This window comes from Diabrotica virgifera, chromosome 9, assembly GCF_917563875.1.
Source record: "Diabrotica virgifera virgifera chromosome 9, PGI_DIABVI_V3a".
Classification (NCBI taxonomy): domain Eukaryota; kingdom Metazoa; phylum Arthropoda; class Insecta; order Coleoptera; family Chrysomelidae; genus Diabrotica; species Diabrotica virgifera.
The window spans coordinates 219,783,093-219,806,206 of NC_065451.1; the positions used below are offsets into that span (position 1 = coordinate 219,783,093).

General features: G+C 33.7%; 1 protein-coding gene across 1 annotated transcript in view; it reads left to right on the forward strand.

The window, feature by feature from the left end:
* Positions 1-22,260, forward strand: part of LOC126892057 (venom dipeptidyl peptidase 4) — a 108,792-nt gene extending 86,532 nt beyond the window's left edge. Inside the window, exons 10-15 of the mRNA XM_050661489.1 lie at positions 3,325-3,548; positions 4,150-4,333; positions 8,754-8,948; positions 11,365-11,525; positions 11,761-11,972; positions 20,779-22,260. Of these exons, the coding sequence (XP_050517446.1) occupies positions 3,325-3,548; positions 4,150-4,333; positions 8,754-8,948; positions 11,365-11,525; positions 11,761-11,972; positions 20,779-20,880 (1,078 nt within the window). The 3' untranslated portion in view covers positions 20,881-22,260. The remainder of the gene's footprint in view (positions 1-3,324; positions 3,549-4,149; positions 4,334-8,753; positions 8,949-11,364; positions 11,526-11,760; positions 11,973-20,778) is intronic.
* Positions 22,261-23,114: the final 854 nt, after the last annotated feature.

Consider the following 23,114-nt stretch of genomic DNA (forward strand, 5'->3'; position numbering starts at 1 on the left):
AATTAAATGTCAACTTGGAAAGAACAAAGATGATCTTCAAAACACGAAAGAAGAAATGGATTCCCCCACAAAACAACGACCTCTATGAAGATATACTAACCAGACGTATACAAGACTTAGAAAACGAAATAGAAGACATCGAACTAGCAAATAATCTCATAACGGAGGCACTTAAAGAAACCGAAAGGGAGTGCTGCCCGACGGTCGTGACCCATAAAGAAAAATTAAGCCAAAATACCAAAGAGTTAATAAGTAAAAGAAGACAACTGACGGAAAAATACGACTCCAACTACACAACACTGAAGAAATTAAATAAAGATATCCACCGGTCAATCCGAAAGGCATAAGAGAAAACAATACAAGAGAAATAACTCAAATAATTCAAGAACACAAAAGTTTAAAAGTTTTGCGGCGAAATACGAATAACATTGGCAACAAAAATATGTACAGAATAAGAAATAAAAACAACAGCGTTGCTACGGATAGAGCCGAAATCCTTAAGGTTGTCGAATCGTTTTATCGCGAAATGTATGAGAGCACCAACGCAAGGCAAGATCAGCTCCTGTCCAAAATCACAAACCAGGGATCAGAATTAATGCCAGAAGTAACACCATACGAAGTTAAAAAGACACTTTCAGAAATGAAAAATAATAAATCCCCTGGCGATGACGGAGTAGTGATCGAGGCAATCAAACAAGGTGGAAATAAAATTATCCAGGTTTTGGCCAAACTTTTCACCGAATGCATTTACCAAGGAAAAACGCCTTCTCAATGGAACAATGCAGTCATTGTTTTATTGCACAAGAAAGGTGACATAACAGATCTAAAAAACTACCGTCCTATCAGTCTGCTATCACACATATATAAACTTTTCACAAACATTATCAAAAAGAGACTGGAGGCTAAGTTAGACTTCTATCAGCCTAGAGAACAAGCTGGCTTCAGATCCGGATACAGCACTAACGACCACTTACTGGTAATATAAAATTTGATCGAGAAGTCTGCGGAATACAACAAACCATTGGCACTGATATTCGTGGACTACGAGAAAGCGTTCGATACCATAAACCAGCAGAAAATGTTAAAAGCATTGACAGAATGCCGAATAGATTATCGCTATACTAACATGATAAAATATATCTACCACAACGCAACGGCTAGCGTAAGACTATCTGATCAACAAACAAATAAATTCTGTATACAGCGAGGAGTACGGCAAGGAGACACCATCTCACCAAAGTTGTTCACAACCCTTTTAGAACACAGTTTTAAGAAGGCAGATCTGAACGAATAAGGTATCAACATAAATGGAGAGAAGCTCAGTCATTTGAGATTCGCAGATGACATCGTCCTTATAGCCGATCGTATGGATGATGCAATAATAATGTTGAACAAGTTATATCACGCTTCCTTAGAGGTCGGACTAAAGATTAATATCAACAAGACGCAAATAATGACTAATCTGGTGCTAAATCGTAATATTGTTCTTGATGGAATGAATATTGAGCAGACTGCATCTTATAAGTACTTGGGACATGAAATTCGATTGGGAATAGATAACCAGACGTGCGAGCTCCCACGTCGCATAGGATTAGCCTGGGCAGCGTTTGGTAAACTGAGCTATGTATTTAAATCGGACTTACCCATATGCCTGAAAAGGAAAATCTTTGACCAGTGTGTATTGCCTGTACTCACTTATGGAGCGGAAACATTAACACTCACAAAAAAGGTAGTGAACAAGATTCGCATAACTCAAAGGGCTATGGAGCGCCAGATGTTGGGTGTCTCCCTGAGGGACCGAATCCCAAACGAAGAAATACGTCGTAGAACAAAAACAGCGGACGCCGCGCCGTCGAAAGAATCGCGTCGCTCAAGTGGAATTGGGCAGGACACGTCGCCAGATTGTCAGACAACCGATGGACAAAAGTATTGTCAAGTGGACCCACGAGAAGAAGCACTACGGAGCAGAGGACGACCACCAACCAGATTGGGCTGACGATCTGAAACGTATTGTCGGCAACTTGATGCAAGCCGCACAAAACAGAGAAAGATGGAAAGAGCTGAGGGAGACCTATGTCCAGCAGTGGACGCGTACGGGTTGATGATGATGATGATGATGACCAGTACTTTATAATTCAGTACAGATCTTTTGTTAATTATTAAATAGCACATATACACAAATTTACCTACAACAGCGATATTGTTTATCATCGTTAGATGGTTTTAATTGTTGTTAGCTCTGTCAATTATCATGATTCTCGTTTTGTCTCCGTTTATTTTAAGACCCATCGTTAATATACATAACTAGCGAGGATGGTTGTATCATCTGCATATCTCAAGTTGCAAATCTTCTTCCCTTCAATAGTTACGCTATCGTTCCAGTCCTCCGTAGCTTTTTGCATTATCTATTCACCATATAAGTATGTTAAATAGAATTGGGCTTAATATGGGGCCTTGTATCATGCTCATAGTGACCCTGAAACTTTAGGTTAGTTACAGATTTACTCTAACTCTGGCATAATTGTTTTCGTATATGCTTTTAATTAGCAGTAGGTATCAGATGATTCGCGACTCCCATTTCAGACAAAACCTGCCTCGTTTTACTCCAGTTGACTATGTCGAAAGCTGTACTATAATCTATGTTGCGATATTGAATTCTCTAGATTTTTTTTTATAAACTGGTGTACGTTTAAAATTTTATCCCTAGTACCTAGTCTCGGGATGAAGCCTGCTTGTTCTTAAGCAATTTCAGAAAGTAAAAATTGTTTTAAGAATTGTCTGTAAAATTATCTTACTGCAGCGCGCAATTAAAACAATTGTGCTATATTTGTTACCTAAATATTTTGCTCCATTTTTATGTATATAGGGATAGACATATACAGTGATGTTGTTCTAAATTCAGGTGCATTACCTGTCTCCCACATCTTTTGACAAACTTGATGTACTATAATATCCACTTCAACGTCATGTAGGGCTTTACTAGCAGCTAGCAGCTAGCTCAATCTAGCAGCTTTACGAGTTGCTTGCTTCATATTTGCTGCTTCAACTTCATTTTTGGGTACGTCAGGTTCTGTTTCAAAACTGATATTTTCTTGTTGTGGTGGAGCGTCTGTGCTCTCCTTTATCATCCACAATATCCACAATATGCTTTCCACCTATGTAAAAAAAAAACATTTTTAGAACTGAGTAGAGCTCTGATATTATTTTTGATAGCAAACTGGTTTGGTGTAAATGAACTTGTTATCTGCATTATTTTTTTAACATATCTGTGGTCTAAGTTTACATATGATATAAAGACTTAATAAAAAGAATATTATTTTTTAGATACTACCTCGCAAACACAGAAGAAGATTCTACAGTCCAACATCTGTATACGGTTTCTCCTCTTACAAAAAACGTGACATGTTTGTCCTGTCAACTAAAATCACAACATAATTCTTCTCTTCCTTGTTCTTATAATACAGCAGATTTTAGCAAAAATGGATCTTTCTACGTGCTAACTTGCGCTGGTCCAGATGTTCCACAAACAATAATTTTTGATAAAAATGGTAAAGTATTTTTTATTATTTTTTAAGCATATATGGAGATGGCTCTCTATCTTTTGTATTTTATCAAAAAATATACATATTTGTGATTTTTTTAAAGATTTTTCTGTAAGATCTGTAATATTTTGGAGGATTTTCTCTATTTTATAGACTGCAAAATTGATTAACTCAACGATTTTATATAAATTTAATGTAATTTGAAGTAACCGAGTCCTATAAGGCATTAAAAAATTGGACGAAACAACATTAAGTCTCCAAAAAACTATGTTTTATTAAAGTTTTTAAGAATTTTTGCGTGTTATTTCATGTGTTTACGTTTTTGTGTTTAAAAAATAAGACTCTAATTTTAGCTATCCCTGTGAATTTTTTGAGTTTGTTAAATTAACTGCAACCCACCGAAAAAAAAATAGATATACACGAAAAAATAACATTTTAGGGAAAGGGGGTGGGGAGTATTTGGTAACAATTGCACTGATATTATTCAATCACATAGTAAATAGTTACGTAAAAAATGAAAAAAAAATGAATTTTGGGGGTGGGGGCATTTTGCCTATCTTCACGGGAGTACCCTTTATATTTACTTTAGTTATAAATTGGTTTTCAGACCAAAAAACACTTCTATGGAATGAAAACAAAGAACTTGCTGCATATTTACAGAAAAAACAACATCCGATAATAAAGAAAATGTCTTTCGATATAGCTGGTGGATTTAAAGCTAACGTTATGTTGCGACTTCCTCCAAATATGGACACCAGTGGACAAGTGAAGTATCCAATGTTGGTTAATGTGTAAGTTATATATATTTTTTTCAATTAAAGGGTATTTTTCGATAATAGACATATTTTGAATTGAAATGTGACCGTCCCACAGACCTTCTCCCATATCAATTCACCTAATGGCTTCGAAAAAAAAAATTTAGACAACGAAATAAACACCTTTTCTCTCTTGGTATTTTCTTTCGATAAATGCTTTCTTTTCGAATTATTTCGAATTTGTTTCTAGTAATCTATTTTTGCATTCATTTAGTGCCGAAAACATTCAAAACTCCAGAAGATGACCTTAGTAGTGACCGTGGCCACCAATTGTGCCGGTAATCGGTTCTGTTCGCGTATGCGTATTCAGCAACTACTAAAACCCCCCTTGTAATCTGTTTGCATCAACTTAAAGCCCGAATTCCTTCGAAACTCCAGAAAACCACGTGACCCTAGATACCAGGTGCTTCAGGTGTCGGTTCTAATGGCGTATTCGCTTTTAGCAACCTCAAAACCCCTTGAATAGTTTGTTTGCATCAATTTAATGCCGAATATCCTCAAAATTCCACATGATGACGTACCTAAGCAGTGACCAGCTAGGCACCAGGTGCTCCGGAAGCCGGTTCTGATGGCGTATTCGTATTCAGCGACTTCAAAAACCTCCAAGTAATCTATTTGCATCAATTTACTGCCGATAAACTTTGAACGTCCAGATGACGCGCTTTAGCAGTAACTCTGGACACCATGTGCTCAGGGTAGGGATGGGAAAAACCTACCGGTTTAAACATAAAAACCGGTTTTTTTACTTCGCAATAACCGGTTTTACCGGTTGTTTTTTTGTCCCGGTTATAACCGGTTTTTTCTTTTTAAAGTAAAAACCGGTTATTAGGTTTTTGCGGTGATTAGGATTAGGTTAGGTATTATTTCGGATCCCAATCATAATTATTATTCTCAAGTAATTATTCCAAACAAAACCATAATTCATATTTTATTTTATTTCATAAAATAGAGAAGCAGAATGAAAGTTCAATCTCACATCAGCCAGAAACAATTAATTATTAAGTTTTATTATAATATTGCCTTGAAAAGGTATTTGTAATCATAATATTTACATAACAAGTGATCTGGTTAAATTAGACGCAAACATCATCTATTTTTCACACTTGACTCTTGACACTGAAAGTGGGTGAATGACTCTTTCTGATTACCAAAAATATTGCTCTGACTATGAATATCGAATTACTGATTACGAATACGAATCTCCAAGAATTTCGCTACGTTTTCAAAACGATACACTCATACAGGAAGTATTAAATGAGTTAAAATGTACCTATTCTACAAATATACAAATGTGTTAAAAGTAATACACGTCCTTTCGATAGTACTAATTTTGATCATATTGATATCGAGTCGAATGGAGTATCGCAAACTAAAGTGTATTGTAAATGTAACTTTGTAATCTATTGGATTAAAAAAACCGAAAACCGGTTTTTCCAAAAACCTTTTTTTTTGCCGGTTAAGCAAAAAAACCGGTATAACCGAAAACCGGTGTTTTCTCAAAAACCGCCATCCCTAGCTCAGGGGGTCGGTTCTGATGGAGTAATCGTGTTCAACGTCCCCAAAAACCCTTGAGTAACAAAATATGGTTCTTAATACATTTATTTTGACAATTTTAGAATAAAATGCAATTATGAATTCAACCCATTTTTCTATTGTAGACTTTTTTCCTGACATCATCCTGAATACAATGCAAAAAGTTACAAATTTCTATGAACTTTATTTAAAAATCGATTTATTTTGGTGTTTTAGTGCTAAATGCCCTTATCTATAAAAAACCTGACGAAATAAAATTTAGGATGACTAATTCATTATCCACATTAAATTGATTTTACAGTTTTTATTGGTTTTGTTTATCTGTTACAAATTTATAACAAAAATCCACTTATAAATGGACTTGTCAGTTTAGTGCGGAAACATTAAATTATTTACTTGATATAATGCGAAAACAAGCATTTAAAAAGAAATAAAATGTTTTATGAGTAGCTAACACCTATTTTACAGTTTAATTTTAATAGGCTGTATTTTTATAGCTGCTTATGAAAGTCTCATTTAACAATAGGTAGCACATATTTTTATTACTATTTCAATATTTTTGGAATTTGTGTTTTTCACAAAAGTGTACCTAGTACTGATGACCTTTATATCTATAATAAATTTAAATTCAAGATGCAGTAGAAATAAACAAACCAAGACACGTTAAATGCTACTAGGAGCACTCCCGAATAGGGATGGCGGTTTTTGACAAAACACCGGTTTTCGGTTATACCGGTTTTTTGCTTACGGTTTAACCTGGCGGTTATAACCGGCCAAAAAAACCGGTTTTTGGAAAAACCGATTTTCGGTTTTTTTAATTAAATAGGTTACAAAGTTACATTTACAATGCCCATATCAACATGATCAAAATTAGTACTATCGAAAGAACATAAATTAATATCAATATAAATAAAACACTATTTTTAATAAAACCATTTTATTCTATTAATTAATATATTTATTTATTATTTTATTATTATTATATATTTATTGATTATTATTAAATATAATATAGCGTAAGATTAATATATACATTGGATCGAAATAAAATTTGATTTGTGTGAATCCCAAAGATTTGTGAATTTCAGTACTCAGATGTAGAGAACAGTAAACCAAAATTATTATTATACTACTGCTCAACAGAGAGCGCTGAAATAATTCAGGTTCTATCGTCATTGAATATATTATGAGAGTAGAATATAATATGCAATTATTGTATTCAATTAATGATGCAAATTTAATTTACCATTTAAAAATATAATCCTCTAAAATACCCACCAATTTTCCTCTCCTCCCAAACCCAAAACAATCCCCAACCATTTCAACTTATAAAAAATTTCCCGGACTGAAATGGCATTAAAAAAAAATAATATAAACCTAAATATTTTATTAAAAATAAATTGGAAAATGCAATTTATCTTTTATTTTTACTACCATCAAAAAAAATTTATCATGTATTACTTTTAACACGTTTGTATATTTGTAGAATAGGTACATATATTTTAACTCATTTAATACTTCCTGTATGGGTGTATCATTTTGAAACGTAGGAAATTCGTAGAAGATTCGTATTCGTAATCAGTAATTTGATATTCATAGTCAGAGCATTATTTTTGGTAATCAGAAAAAGTAATTCACCCACTTTCAATGTCAAGAGTTAAGTGTGAAAAATTGATGATGTTTTCGTCTTCAACCAGATCACTTCTTATGTAAATATTATGATTACAAATACCTTTTCAAGGAAATATTATAATAACACTTATAAATTGTTTCTGGCCGATGTGAGATTGCACTTTCAGTTTGCTTCTGTATTTATAAAATAAAATAAAATTTAAATTATGGTTTTGTTTGGAATAATTACTTGAGAATAATAATTATGATTGGGATCCAAAATAATACCTAACCTAATCCTAATCACCGTGAAAACCTAATAACCGGTTTTTACTTTAAAAAGAAAAAAACCGGTTATAACCGGGACAAAAAACAACCGGTAAAACCGGTTATTGCAAAGTAAAAAAACCGGTTTTAGGTTTAAACCGGTAGGTTTTCCCCATCCCTACTCCCGAATCATCATTTACAATGTATATGCATTGTAAATCTCAAATCATGATTTCCAAAGTTTATACATTGTAAATTATGATTCGGGAGTGCTCCTAGTAGCATTTAACGTGTCTTGGTTTGTTTATTTCTACTGCATCTTGATTGTAAATTTAGTCTAGTTTATTTGGAAGCGAGGATTTGCAGGAATATTCAAACCATGAACACAAATCACCAAGACGTTTAGGTTTCTTCCAAAAATAAATCTCCACAATTTTTTTATCTTAGACAGGAACGATAGTTTTCAGTGATTTATAAATCACGATGACTGAATCACCGGTAGTGAAGTCATACCCGATCACTATAGTGAGCTTCTTCTGGCACTTCTGGCTCCGAAAAAGCTAATAATTTAGCTACATTATCTATTTTACATCAATATAAAAATACTTTAAAAAATCAAAGACTTCATAAACAAAGTTGTATAATATTGGATATGGAAATTGAGTTAATACTCGCAATCTTAAAGTTTGTATTTATTAGTTGTTACACATTATGGGGCCACCGGTTTCGAGGCTTAAATTATTTGCTTCATCATCAGGCCCAGGCATAGTCTTCACTGTATGTACTGGGGCCTGATGATGAGGCAAATAATGCAAGCCTCGAACCGGTTGCCCCATAATTTGTAAAAACTAATAAATACAAACTTTAAAATTGCGAGTATTGACTCAATTTCTATATCCACTTGTATAATGGACACACATTGGCAACCCTTTCATCATTTGAAAGTTGTATAACTAATTTTTCGTTTATATTCTTCTTTTTATAGATATGGAGGACCAGATACCTACCAAGTCATAGACAAATTCGCCTTAGACTGGGGTAGTTACTTGGCGGCCAATAAAAGTGTGATCTATGCAGCTATAGATGCCCGAGGTTCTGGTTTACGTGGAGATAATCTGTTATTTGCAGGATACAGAAACTTGGGAACTGTTGAAGTTATCGACCAAATAAATGTTACAAAGTAAGTGATCAGAATTTCAGTACCTCTTATAATCATTATCATTAGCTTTGCCTTTATTCCTATGATGAATCATCATTCATTCTTCGCTTGTCCACTGCTGGACAACGTTTGAGGTCATCAGTCCAAGGTGTTGGACCTCTGCTACGGTAGGCATCATCTCTTGGTCTCCATTTCAGTATCCGCTTTGTCCATCTGTTATATGTCATTCGAGCTACGTGACCTGTCCAGTTCCATTTCAGTGTTGCTATCTTCTCTACTGCATCAGCCACTTCTGATTTTCGTCATAATCCAACTATGCTGGATAGGTTTCCGTAAACACATTTCTTCATAAGATTTTATATTGGGTTATACCAATATCAATGCCTTTTATTAATTATAATGATATGTCCTGCGCATGCGTCCTATCAGTGATTTGCGTCTCAACTTTGAACATACCAAAACGCATATGTGTTCTTTCAGTTTGGCATCAATTGGTGTCATCCTTAGACTATCCCTAGTACCTATACTCATTCTTAACTTTATTCTTTTTTGTTACCCCACTTATCCACCTAAGTACGCTCATTTCCGTCAATCTTTCCTTTTAAGTGCCCAATATTCGGTTCCTGAAGTCAGTTCTTCAAGCGCAGCTGGAGTTTGCAGTTTTATAGAACTTTCCTTTAGTTTCACATATAGTAAAACCTGTGTTAACGGCCACCTGTCAAAACTGGCCACCTGTACTAGCCGGCCAATTTCAAAGTACCCCAAACCAAAATTTGTGGACTACAAAACCTGGTATTAGCGGCAACCTTTTTATATCGGCCAATAGTTCTGCCATTTTTATTGACCGTTATTGACAGGTTTTACTGTATTATGTACACAGTGTTATGTACAACTTTCCTTTCACTTTTAAATACACATTCCACAGTGGCGGCTGGTCAGAGGAGGTAAGGGAGGCTTAGCCTCCCCATAAATTTTTTACACATGTTACACTGTTTTGTTTACTTTGCTATTTTTCTTCGCGTTAGAGATATCGGAAAAAGTTACTTGAAGAAGTTGTTCCAAATAATGTTCTAACCCCACATACCAAGTTTCATCACAAAATTCGCACTTTTAGTTTTTTCATTATTTGTAGTCAGGATCCTAAAATCGCAGAGGAGGCTGCTGGCCGGAAAATCTCACTTGTTAATGCTCAGCGCAGCCCAGCAACGTTTAAGGATGGTTTAAGGAGACCCGGTCTCCTTAGAGCTGCATTATCGCTTAACGCACACGCTGTCCGGAGATTGGACAAGGGCGGCTAATCGGCCAGCAGCCTCCTCTGCAATTTCAGGATCCTGACTACAAATAATGAAAAAACTAAAAGTGCGAATTTTGTGATGAAATTTAGTATGTGGGATTAGAACAATATTTGGAGCCACTTGTTTAAATAACTTTTTCCTATATCTGTAATGCAAAGCAAAATATCGGTAATTTACCGTGTTTTTGGATTCGCAGTAGGCCGCTTTCAGAATTAAAAAAATTCAGTTGAGTGTCTTAAAAAATGTGAACTTTCAACCTGTATGGACTGCAAAACTTCAAATCTGTATTTATTTTGATATGCATATCTACTTACTATAAAATTGTTAATAAATAAACGACACAAACTTTGGTAATACACTTTACAATTATTAGACAAACTATTTTTAAAATAATATGATATCATGAAATTTTGAATTACGATGATATTGTAAAATGTAAATAAAAAACGATCAAACAAATGGGGCCTTAAATTAGAATTTTTGCGGATTTTTTTTGCTAGTACAAATTTGTCTAGAGATATTTTACAGTTAGGTATAGCCTCCCTTATTGTAAAAATCACGAGCCGCCACTGCATTCCAAATACTCTGTTTTCATCTTTTTCTTCTTCTTAAAGTGTCCCTTCCTGAAAGGAGGTTGGCAATTATAATTGCAAACACTTTTCTGTCTCCAGCCATTCAAATTTGGATAGATCTGTTTTCCCCGTCCTTATCTACAGCGCTTTTTTCAAACTAGGAATTCCGAAAAAACTCAGCCTTTTTAACTATATCCATTATCATCATTGTCATCATCATCAATGGTGTAACAACACTTCGAGAATCTTTGTCATGTTTGCTATTGCTTTTCATATTTGTCAGCCATGTGCCACTATTTTTCATTGTGTCACTCCCATTTTCTCTAGATCCTTTTTGACTACAACTTTCTACCTTTTACTAGGCCATCCTATAGACCTTCTACCATCTGGTCTTTCTCAAAACACATTGTTTATAAAGTGATTGTCGTTACTGCGTATCACCTGTCCTGCCAATCTCAGTCTATTGGTCTCTATACATCTCACTAAATTTTTCTTTCCAATATCTCCACAATCCCATTCATATTTTTATATTGCGTTCTCATCTCTTTTACATATTATGGTATTTTTTAGGCTGTTGCAGAAAACATTACCTTACGTTGATTCCTCAAGAACCGCCATTTGGGGCTGGAGTTATGGAGGATATGCGTCCGGTATGGCTCTGGCAACGGATACCGAGGGTATCTTCAAATGTGCAATATCAGTAGCTCCTGTAACTGATTGGACTCTATATGGTAAGCTTTTCGAAGTTTTTTTTATCCTATTAGAATTGTGTTAGCCTTTCTCCATAATGGATACGTTCATATAGGTCATATTTTTTACCAACTACTTATCAAATTCTTTATTTGCAACATTTGTATCATTAGTAACATCTTCATTGGCAACAAATTTCCTAACACAACAAAATGTTTATTGGACATTGCTTTGAGTTTGAATTTGAGATTTAGCAGATATTATTTTATATTACAGATTCAATTTACACTGAACGATACATGGGCCTTCCAACAATGTCCGATAATTTTGCGGGATATCAAAAGGCACAATTGCTTCGAAAGTACGAAGGGATAAGAAACAAGAAGTATTTTCTCATACATGGAACTCATGATGATAACGTCCATTACCAACAGTCAATGTTATGGTCAAAAATACTCGAATTCAATGATGTTTTATTCAGGCAACAAGTAAGTACATCTCTTTTTAACTGTTTGAATACCTAGTGTTTCTTTACTTAAATGGACAATGGATAAGAAGAACAAACAACGAGCTAACTGTGCTCTATCAACAACCTAACAAATTAGTGGTAATTAAGGCGCAAAGACTTAGATGGTGGAGCAATGTGCAAATAATGACTCCATCTAGAATTCCCAGATTGGTACTATATAGAATTCCAGAAGAATGGAGAACCACTCAAATGATAGCGTTATTTAAGAAAGGTGATAGGGCAGACCCCAGTAACTATAGAGGGATAAATTTACTGAGCACTATACTGAAACTCACAACAAAAATACTCATGGATTTAGAAGTGGAAGATCATGTAACGATGCAGTTTTTGTGATAAGGCAAATAGCGGAGAAATCATTAGAATATAACAAACCAGCCTTTTTCTGTTTCATAGACCTAGAGAAAGCGTTTGATAGAATCCAATTAAAAGATGTGATACACCTTCTATATGAGAAAAATTTACCACTGGATATCATAAAACTGATAGAAAATATATATGTAAGAAATAAAATAGAGATGAAAGTCAATGGAATAATAACAGAACCCACAGAAACAAACACAGGAATCCGGCAAGGAGATTCACTAAGCCCTCTACTGTTTAACATAATATTGGATGCAATAATAAAACAAGTGAGGAAAAAAGAGGGTACAAAATGGGCAATAGAGAGATAAAAATACTCTGTTACGCTGATGACACCGTGTTAGTAGCAGAGTGCGAAGACGACCTACAAAGATTATTGCACGAGTTCAACATTAACGCAAAAGAAATGAATATGAAAATATCAAAAATAAAAATGTATACCATTTTTATTCATTCAGTTGCGGTGCGAAACCAAAACTGTCTTAATTTTTACTCAGATCAGAGAGTGCAGCCAGCACTCTTATCGACGATTTCACCTCTTGTTAGAGGTTCATCAGAGACTGCATAGGCTGCTTTTCTCTGGCCCAGGTAAAAATCTTCGACATATCCATCTCCCACCGCAACTGACGAGATGGTAGTAGGTGCCTAGCGGCATCTGCTAAATAAAAGACTAAGTTTTTCAACCTAATAAAAATATTTGTAAATTAAATATTTTTAAAAGATTTTTAATTGAAAAACTTTATTGGCCCATTTCCTGGTGACAACCTCCAAGGCTTCTACAATATGCAAGCCAAATGCATGCTGCAGTGAAGACTAAAGGGAAGGAATTCTACACTATGCAACTCACAACCCCCGTCTGCAGCGTGGTAAAGCTCCAATGAAAATATCAGTCCAAAAAACAAAAAGCTTAGTAATTGCCAAAGAACCAATAAGATGCAAATTGGAGTAGACAATCAAATTATACAACAAGTAATGACTTTCAAATATCTGGGAATTAATCTATCAGCCGACAAAAATATCGAAGAAGAGGTAAAAGACCAAATAATTAAAGCCAGTAGAACGGCCGGATGCCTAAACGACACAATTTGGAAAAACAAACACCTAAGATTGGAAACAAAGGCCCGAATATATAAGTCAGTTATTAGGCCAGTTATGACTTACACGGCCGAAACAAGACCGGATACAAGCAAAACACGAAGACATCTGGAAACTAACGAAATGAAGATCTTAAGAAGGATTGCTGGAAAAGGACTACAGGATAGGGTAAGAAGTGAGGAAATCAGACGCATATGTGGAGTAGACAATATAAATACCTGGGTAAAGAACAGAAAAGAAGAGTGGAATGAGCACATAAGCAGGATGTCTGAATCAAGGATAGTAAGAATAGCCAGGGACAAGTCACCGTTAGGCAGGAGAAGTATAGGACGCCCAAGGAAAAGATGTAATGACAACTTAGGGGCAGAATGAAAGGCACCGTTGAAGAAAAACAGGCAGTACTGCCTATATAAAAGAAGAAGAAGAAGAAGAAGAAGAAGAAGAAGTACTATATAGTGCATTGGTAGGCAAAAAGAGAACAGGAAGACCGAGGTCAAAATGAAGCAACGAAGGTAAAAAAGATATGAGAAGACTATATAGAAACTCGACCAAAATTAAAATTAGAAGATGTATATCAAAAGGTTTCCTTGTTACTGAAGGACTAAGTATTTTTAATCTATATATTGATGAAGCCCTGGGACAGTGGAGGAAGAAGTACAATGGACTAGGACTACCGATAGGGGATACGATATGTACTCTACACGCTAAACTTCATATATGTAGATGACCAAATTGTAATTGCACATGACAAGGAACATCATAAACCTATTAAAATCGCAAGAAAATATATATGGCAAGAAAACTAATAGAGGAATATAGAAAATGGGGTCTGGAGGTAAATATCAAAACGAAACACGATATGCATAGGAAAGGAAAGTACGGAGAACTTGAATTTGGAACAGAAGACAATTCCAATCTGCAATTGGTGAATTGAAGAATCCCCAAAAAAGTGTTAGAATGGAACCCCACAGAAAAGCTAAAACGAGGAAGAGCAGCAACTACATGGATATAGGGAATCTCCAAGGCGATGTCGGAAATAAATTTAACAGATGAAGACTGCCACAATAGAAGAAGGGAGTGGAGATTAGGAACAGAGGCGTATAATGCTATAAAACCGGTTTAACATATGCAATCAAAACCAAGACAAAAGAAAATGAACAAGAAAAATATTTCTCTTCTTCTTCTTTTGGTATAGACATGACTCTGTCTGTTTTTTCAATGTGTCTCTAGTAAGTTTTCGTTCCATCGTTTTCGTGGTCTTCCCACTGATCGTCTTCCTATTGGGGAACCGTCTCTCGCTTACCTGACTACCGTATTTGTTTAAATATGAAAAATAAAGAGTAATAATAATAATTTTTATGAGATATGTATGCGCAAACTATTTATATATTTATTTTTATTCAATATTCATGTTATGATATGATAAAATTGATCATGTTAATCATGCTTTTGATAATGTTAATTTAGACATTCTTTACAAAAAAATGTTGTATATTGGAATCCCTAATTCATTTGCTCTCTTTTTAAAATCCTTATATTCCAACAGATTAACTAATTTAAAAATTAATAATGATGAATTTTCATATCCTCGACTAACTAATATTGGATTGCCACAGGAGAGTATTTTAAGCCCGATTTTATACATCCTGTACAACATAGATCTTGAAGTTAATATACCCAACAATACAAAAATTCTTCAATATGCTGATGATGTTGTTTTATATACAGAAGGAAAATTGTTAAGTAGATGTGAGGATAATTTAAAAGTCGCATTAGAAATCGTAAATCAGTGCTACGAAGAAGTAGGATTATCAATTTCTGACACAAAAACTGAGGTGTGTTACTTTACAAAAAAGCGTAGAGTTCCACAAGGCAATCTTAACGTTGGAAAATTTAATTTTCCAATTAAAAGCTGTGTTAAGTATCTTGGTACCTATCTAGACAGGAAATTGTCTTGGAAAGATCACATTCATCATATTGTTAAAAAATCGGAAAACTCAATAAATATTTTAAGAGCTTTCTGTAAAACAAATTGGGGAGCAGACCCAAATATTGCTTTGATGTTTTACCGTAACATGATCAGACCCATTCTCGACTATAGCTGTCATTTATTTGGATCAGCGACCAATACACTTCTAAATAAACTTGAAATTCAAAAAAATAAATGCTTAAGATTATGCCTAGGTTATTTAAAATCCACTCCAGTCCAAATAATGGAAAATGAAGCAGTGGAACCTCCATTGCATTTACGCCGCCAATTTCTCAGTGATAAATTTACAACTCGAATTCTCTCCAAAAAATGTAAATACCTTCAATATCTACATGAGCTATCAGTTTTAGACCTCACTCATAGGTACTGGAGAACTAAAAAATCTATACCTTTGGTAGAAAGTTATCTAAGTACGATAAAGTACAGTGAAGTTATCTATAAAAGCCAAATTCCGCCTTACTACAGTGCAATGACAAAAACATTATTTTCTAACAAGGTTAAAACATGTTATTTAAACTCACATTTACCGCCAAATATGTTTGATATACTTATTAGAGAAAAATGGTCAAATTTTCAGTACATATTTACCGATGGGTCAAAAGACGCAAATGGAACGGGCTGCTGTGCAGTATTCCACGAAAATAAAAATTACCATCATCAATATAGCCTACCTATTGAATGCTCAATATACACAGCAGAAATGATAGCAGTAATGTTTGCTGTTCAGTATGTACTACTGAATCCAACTAGCAATTATGTTATATTTACTGACAGTAAAAGCGTGGTGGACAGATTAAATAACATTCAAACAGTCAAACACATAAACCACATTGAATTGAATATACTTAAAACTCTGTTTGAAATTACACAATTAGGAGTAAATGTAACAATTGCTTGGATTAAGGGTCATTCGGGAATAAAAGGCAATGAAATAGTTGACAATTTTGCTAAATCAGCTTATGTAATCGGAGAAAAAATAAACAAAAATTTAATTCCAGCTTCAGATATTGATACTTTTAGCAGACAAAAACTTAAAAATAATTGGCAATTGCATTACAGAGAATGTAATACTGACTCAAATTTTGCTCATTGTAACCCTAGGATATTCTCAAAAAGATGGTTTTACACAGAACATAACAGACATTTTATAAAGACCATTAATCGGCTGAGAGTCAATCATGCTCTTACGCCATATTACATGCATATAATCGGCTTGTCAGATACTCCCAATTGTACTTGTGGCAAAATCGGAGATCTAACACATGTCATATTAGAATGTCATTTAAACATAAATAACATAAACGACCTTTATAAGGAATTAAAAGATTTAAAATGTTTTTTCCCAATAAACCTTAATACTTTAATATTTACAAATGATATGGAAATTCTTTATCTCATTTATAAACATGTTAAATTATGTAAATACAAGTTGTAAACATAATATAATAGGCCTAATTTGTTAATGTGGTTTGAAAAAATTTAAAAAAATAATGTATAAAACAAAAAACATTATAAAATAATAACAAAAAAATAATAAATAAAAAAAAAAGAAAAAAAAAAATAGAAACAAAAATAAAAAAAAGAATAAAAAAAAAGAAGTAAAAAAAAGTGTTTCGCACAAATTAAAATATATATTAAAAAAGCAGTAAAATAATTAAAAAAAAAAACAAAATAAAAAAAAAGCTACACAATGTACCAATGTATCTATAAAAATAATATTGTAGAATGTACTTATGGACCGGGAGATATTATACAGAAGTTCAGCCACGATTTTCTAAGTCCTGCCTTTTGCAATACTGGAAGGGTAGACGATGTACTTACAATCTGTGGAAACATCCACAAATTTCCTTTGACATTTTCCTGTAAAAATTAGATTTTCCCAAAAAATAAAAATTGGGTTTTGCGATGAATTTCTAAGTCCTGCCATATCCGTAGATAGACAGGATACTATCGATTTTATGAAGAAAATTTTTTGGGCAGGAGGGTTGCAAACGGGGTAACGGAGTATATATGTATACAAACATGTAAGGAAAATAATGAAATTTTCATGATTTTCTAGGTCCTGCCAACTAAATAAACTAAACATATTTATTTCAAAATGATCAAGAAAAATATTGGCATGACGTCTCCTAATGTTTAAGTATACTTGTCCCTTGGAACATTCTGCGGAAAATTTTCACCCTGACTCCGTGATTTTCTTAGTCCTGCCTTTAAAAAGTTATAATACTCAAATACAATCAATACCTTTTCGGTACTCGGCAGGAAGGTTAAACGGTTCTTGTAAGACGGCAGGAGTCCTAGATTTGTAAGAAAATTCGTGAAAAAGTCAACGATTTTCTGAGTCATGCCATTTTGCACATGTTTCAAGAATCTTAATATAAGTCTATTTACAAAGAGGCAGGATGGTTTTATGGTTATTTTGTATACAGGGTGGGGCATTAGTGCGACAAAGTCCAATTACTCGTTTGTCGTTATAGATAAGATATACGAAAAAAGTTATTTAGGTAAAACATGAGCCACATATAGGACTATGATTTAACAGTATTTTCTAATATACAGGGCTACCCGTTTTCACAGGGTGACACAAATTTATGTTTTTTTAAATGGAATACCCTGTATATTTTTACATTTTTGGATTCTACTCGATGTTCTCTTTAATAAAATATAGTGTTTTGAAATATTATACGAGGTAGTTTAAAATATAATTACGTTTTTTTGTTAATTTTGTAGGAACATTCAAACCCTATACATATTGTTAGTGATTTGATATCCAAACTTCTATTAATTTATTTTTAAACGATTTTTAATATAGTCTACTATTGTCAGTTATTAATAGTATACCAAAATGTTTAATTTTAGTATACGGGGTTGGTTGAAACTCAGAATGAGTATTTTCTGAGTTTTCTTAAATGGGACACCCTGTATTTTAGTATTATAATAAAATGATATTTTATGATACCTTTTTATTTGTTAAGCATTTTCTATACCATATTTATATATTAATTTCGGCAGTTAATTGATACAGACAGATTAATCAGGTGGTTTTTGGGGTTTCTGAACAAGAATGTCACATTAGAACAGATCTTTACCTAGTGCTCGGGGTGACTAATATACACGCCATATTCTTAAATTTCGAGGCTTTCAGACACTAAAGTGATGCAAGTAGATTACTCGAGGAGTTTTGTGTGTGCTGAACATGAAATTGCCTGCCTAAGGGAGCTAAAGCTCTTTACAGATGGCGCGTTGTAATTAGTTTTTTTTGTATTTCCAGAACGCTTCCAATTCGAAAAACAAAAACTGGTCCGCCTTTTTTTATTCCAGAGATAAATCGATTCCATCAATTGCGAATCTCTAGTACCGGTCATAGGAATCTTTTTTGTCTTTCCCTTTTAGGTGTTTTTGACACTAGATTATTAAATTGTGAGGTATTCTAGTACTAAAAGGTACTCCTGCTTTAAGTCAGCAGGATGCACGGTTTTCTGGAAAAATCAATTTTAAAATTTTTCGTTTGTTGAATTTGAAGAAAATTTAAAAAAAAAATAAAAAAAAACGGTGTATTTGCCGACTTAAAGCAAGAGTAACTTTTAGTACTAGAATACCTCATAATTTAATACTCTACTCTCAAAAATGTCTAAAAATTTAAAGACCAATAAGTTATGAGATAAAATATCCGTTGATCTACCTAAGACGGATGCCTATGACCAGTACTAGAAATTCACAATTGATAATATCGATTCATCTGTGGAAGAGAAATAAACGTAGCAGTTTTCATTTTCCTAAATATAATTTTTCTAAATTCTTTTAAACTCAAAAAACCAAAAAACGAGAAATTTTTTAAATCGATTTTTCTAAAACTGAGTATTCTTCTGAGTTAAAACAAAAGTACCTTTTAGTACAAAACTATCCCAGAATTTAATAATCCAGTGTCAGAAATGCTTAAAAGTTAGACAGAAAAGTTATTTGATAAAATATCCGTTTCCGTACCCAACACGGACCCCTATGACGGGTACTAAAAATTGACAATTGATAATTGACATTTGACAATTGACCTCTGGAAGATAAATAAGTGTACCAGTTTTCGTTTTTCCAAATAATAGCGTTTTGCAGCTATTTTAAAGAAACTAATTACAAGACTTCGATATGCTTCTTCTAGACGAAGCATATCGAAGTAGAGGTCGCCCTCCAACCAGATGGTCTGATGACATCAAACGGATCGACAGAAACTTGATGCAGACAGCACAGAACAGAAATGCATGGAGAAGACTGAGGGAGACCTATATCCCGGATCTGTTCTTGGATAGATCCTGGTTGAATTATGACGATGATGAATTACAAGACGCCATCTTTAAAGAGCTCTAGCTTTTCACGGAACTCGACATGGTATGACTCAGGAAATTGTGGTGATATGAATATGTTTGTATAACACCCTGAAATCATTTTACAGACACACAATTTAATTTTTTTTATACGAAATAACTATACAACCATCCTGCCTCTTTGAAAATAGATTCATATTAACCTTCTTGAGATATGTGCGAAATGGCATGACTTAGAAAATCGTGTAATTTTCCACGAATTTTCTTACAAATTGTTTAACTATATATAGTAAAAAAGGTGTAACTAAACATCCTGCCATTTTGAATAATATCTACTGAAATTATTTATTTTATAACAAAATTTATTTTATGGCTTAGAAAATCACGGAACCAGAGTGAAAATTTTATACAGAATTTTCCAAGAAACAAGTGCAGTTAAACATTAGGTGACGTCATGCCAACATTTTTTTTGGTCATTTTGAAATAAGTATGATTAATTTATTAAGTTGGCAGGACTTAGAAAATTATGAAAATTTCATCATTTTCATTACATGTTTGTATATCTGTATACTCCCTTAGTCCTTTTGCAACCGTCCTGCCCAAAAAATTTTCTTCATAAAATAGATAGTATCCTGTTATTCTATGGATATGGCAGGACTTAAAAATTCATCGCAACTCCCAATTTTTTTCTTCATGGAAAATCTAATTTTCACAGGAAAATGTCACAGGAAACCCGTGGATTTTTCCACACATTGTAAGTACCTTCTCTAAGCTTCCAATATTGCAAAGGGCAGGACTTAGAAAATCGTGGTTGAACTTCTGTTAATATCTCCCAGTTTATTATGTTTATAAGAAATTTATGACTATGAATCTGCAATCAATCACAAACAAGTCTGGCTAACTGGCTCTGCCAAAGCCATTTTTCAAAAAAAAATATGATAAAATTGAAATACATATTCTTTTAAATGACTACTTGTGTGTTTATTTTTTTTGTTATTTTTTAGAGCTATCCTGATGAAGATCATAGCTTAGGCTCAGTCCGTCCACACCTCTATCACACATTGGAAAGCTTTTTGGACGATTGTTTTATCAAATCTGACAGTTAGGGACAATGCAACTATTTCAATTACCAAGGCTGTTACCATTAGAATGATTTTATTGAAACAATTTTTTAAAATGTTCTAAAACCTAGAGCAATATTTGGACACCACCTAAATTATTAGCATTGATGCTAGAAAATTTATACATCTACAGGGTGATTCTTTCGGAGTTTCAGTTAGACATTTTAGAGAAATTTGACATAAATATCTGAAAAATCAGAGCTGCATTCTTTAAGTTGAAGGAACTGTTATATGTGGAATATTATGTTTATAAGTAGTATTAGTTTAGAGTATTATGTTGTGTAAAAAATATTACTTTGAGTCTGAAAATTAGTTTAGTGAGATGTTATGTGTTCTCTACTCCATTGTATGGTGTCGAGTGTTGGACTTCAACGGATATACTTCTCAAGAAACTGGAAGCCTTTGAAATCAGGGTTTATCGAAGAATTTTACGAATAAGTTGGGTTGGTAGAGTTCGTAACGAAGTTGTTTTGCATTGGATAGGAAAAGTTACGGAAGTCGTCAGAACAGTTAAAAATCGAAAACTTAAATATTTTGGCCATGTTTTGCGCCACCCATATAGATATAATATACTCCATTTAATAATACAAGGCAAGGTAGACCGAAGAAGAGGGCCAGGTCGAAGAAGAACGCCATGGTTTAAAAACCCGAGAGAATGGTTTAACAGATAGTCTGCATCTCTTTTCTGAGCTGCCGTCAACAACATTACTATAGCCAATTTGATAGCCAACGCTCGATAATCGATCACGGCACATAAAGAAAAACAGGTCAGAACATTTAGGATGAGAGGTTTTTAAACATGCTCAATTATTTTAAAATATTTAGAGCCTCCTAGCACTTTCAGTATACCGGAAGTTGTCTAAATCATACCCATATAAACCCATTTTGATAGAGCTGCCCTAAACTGCACTGGTGATAGTGACTGAAATTCATCCCTAATTATTTTCATGGTGCCTTCTTTGTGTAATAAATCCCCAAATGAAATAAACTAAAGGGGATAAATCAGGAAAACGTGTTTCTCTAAAACGTTCTAATTGAATCTCCCTGCATATTAATGATTTAAGCAGCAAATATATAATTTTTGTAAAATAATATAATGTTTTTTTCTATATCCAGCGGCGTAGCTTGGAAAAGTAAGTAAGGAATGCGAACAAAAATTGCCAAAATATTGTATACTAAAAGAGTTACCAACACAAATTTATAGATTGACGAAAAAGATATAGATGTTCAAACCTCATTCTGTATTTTATTTATATCTATAGAGCAAAATCATTTATGGCAGAATTTTGGAGTACGCCCCTGGAAATACTTTATAAATAAGAATGTTTTAAACTTTTGTAAAATATATTTATTTCTTAAATAGTACGTATTATGTGTTTCATTACAACAGATAGCCAAAACAAGTAAATGTAGTTTTAGGTTATGTACATAGGGGAATGGGGGGCATGACGGGGTCGCGAGGTAACACGGGGTACCGCACACAAACAAGAAACTACACGTTGGTGAATAGCATGCAGTAATTGAATAGGAAGAGTCATTCAACTAACGGTCACTGCAAGAGAAACAGTGAATGAGAGTGCACGCGTTTTTGTTTACAAACGGAAAACTGTTTTAGCGCTCCGTTGATCTAATTTTGTGCAAGGACAACCATCGTTATTTTAAGGTAATTATGATCACCTCATTAATGTTTTTTTTATCGTTGTTTACTAGTATTCTTATTTTGATAGTGGCATATTGTTTGTGTGAATACGTTAAACATTTAATTAGTGAATTATTTTTTTGTTCAAAGTTACCTTTTGAGGCAAGATGGGGTATTGGGTGCGCGGTATGATGGGACATTGGTGGTAAGTCTGGGTTAATTTAAATTTCTTAATACATAACATTGGATTATTGTTTTAGATAATAACATGGTACGTACTTACAAGAAAAAAACAAAAAGAGGAAAGTGGTCGAGAGATGCTATGAAAACAGCCATAGATAAAATGACATCGTCAGAACCCTGGGTAGGCTGCCAGATCTGCAGATGTTGAGCTCACAATGCTTGTGCTAGGGTGGACAATGAAGATCTGGAGCAAATACACATTTTTGTTTGTTTTGTGAGAATTCATTAGCATCACCATCATGCCCCAATTCCATTACCCCATCATACCCCATAGTATGGGGCAAGATGATTTTTCATAATGTTCTTATTAATGGCTAATTGTTGAAAAATGTGATAG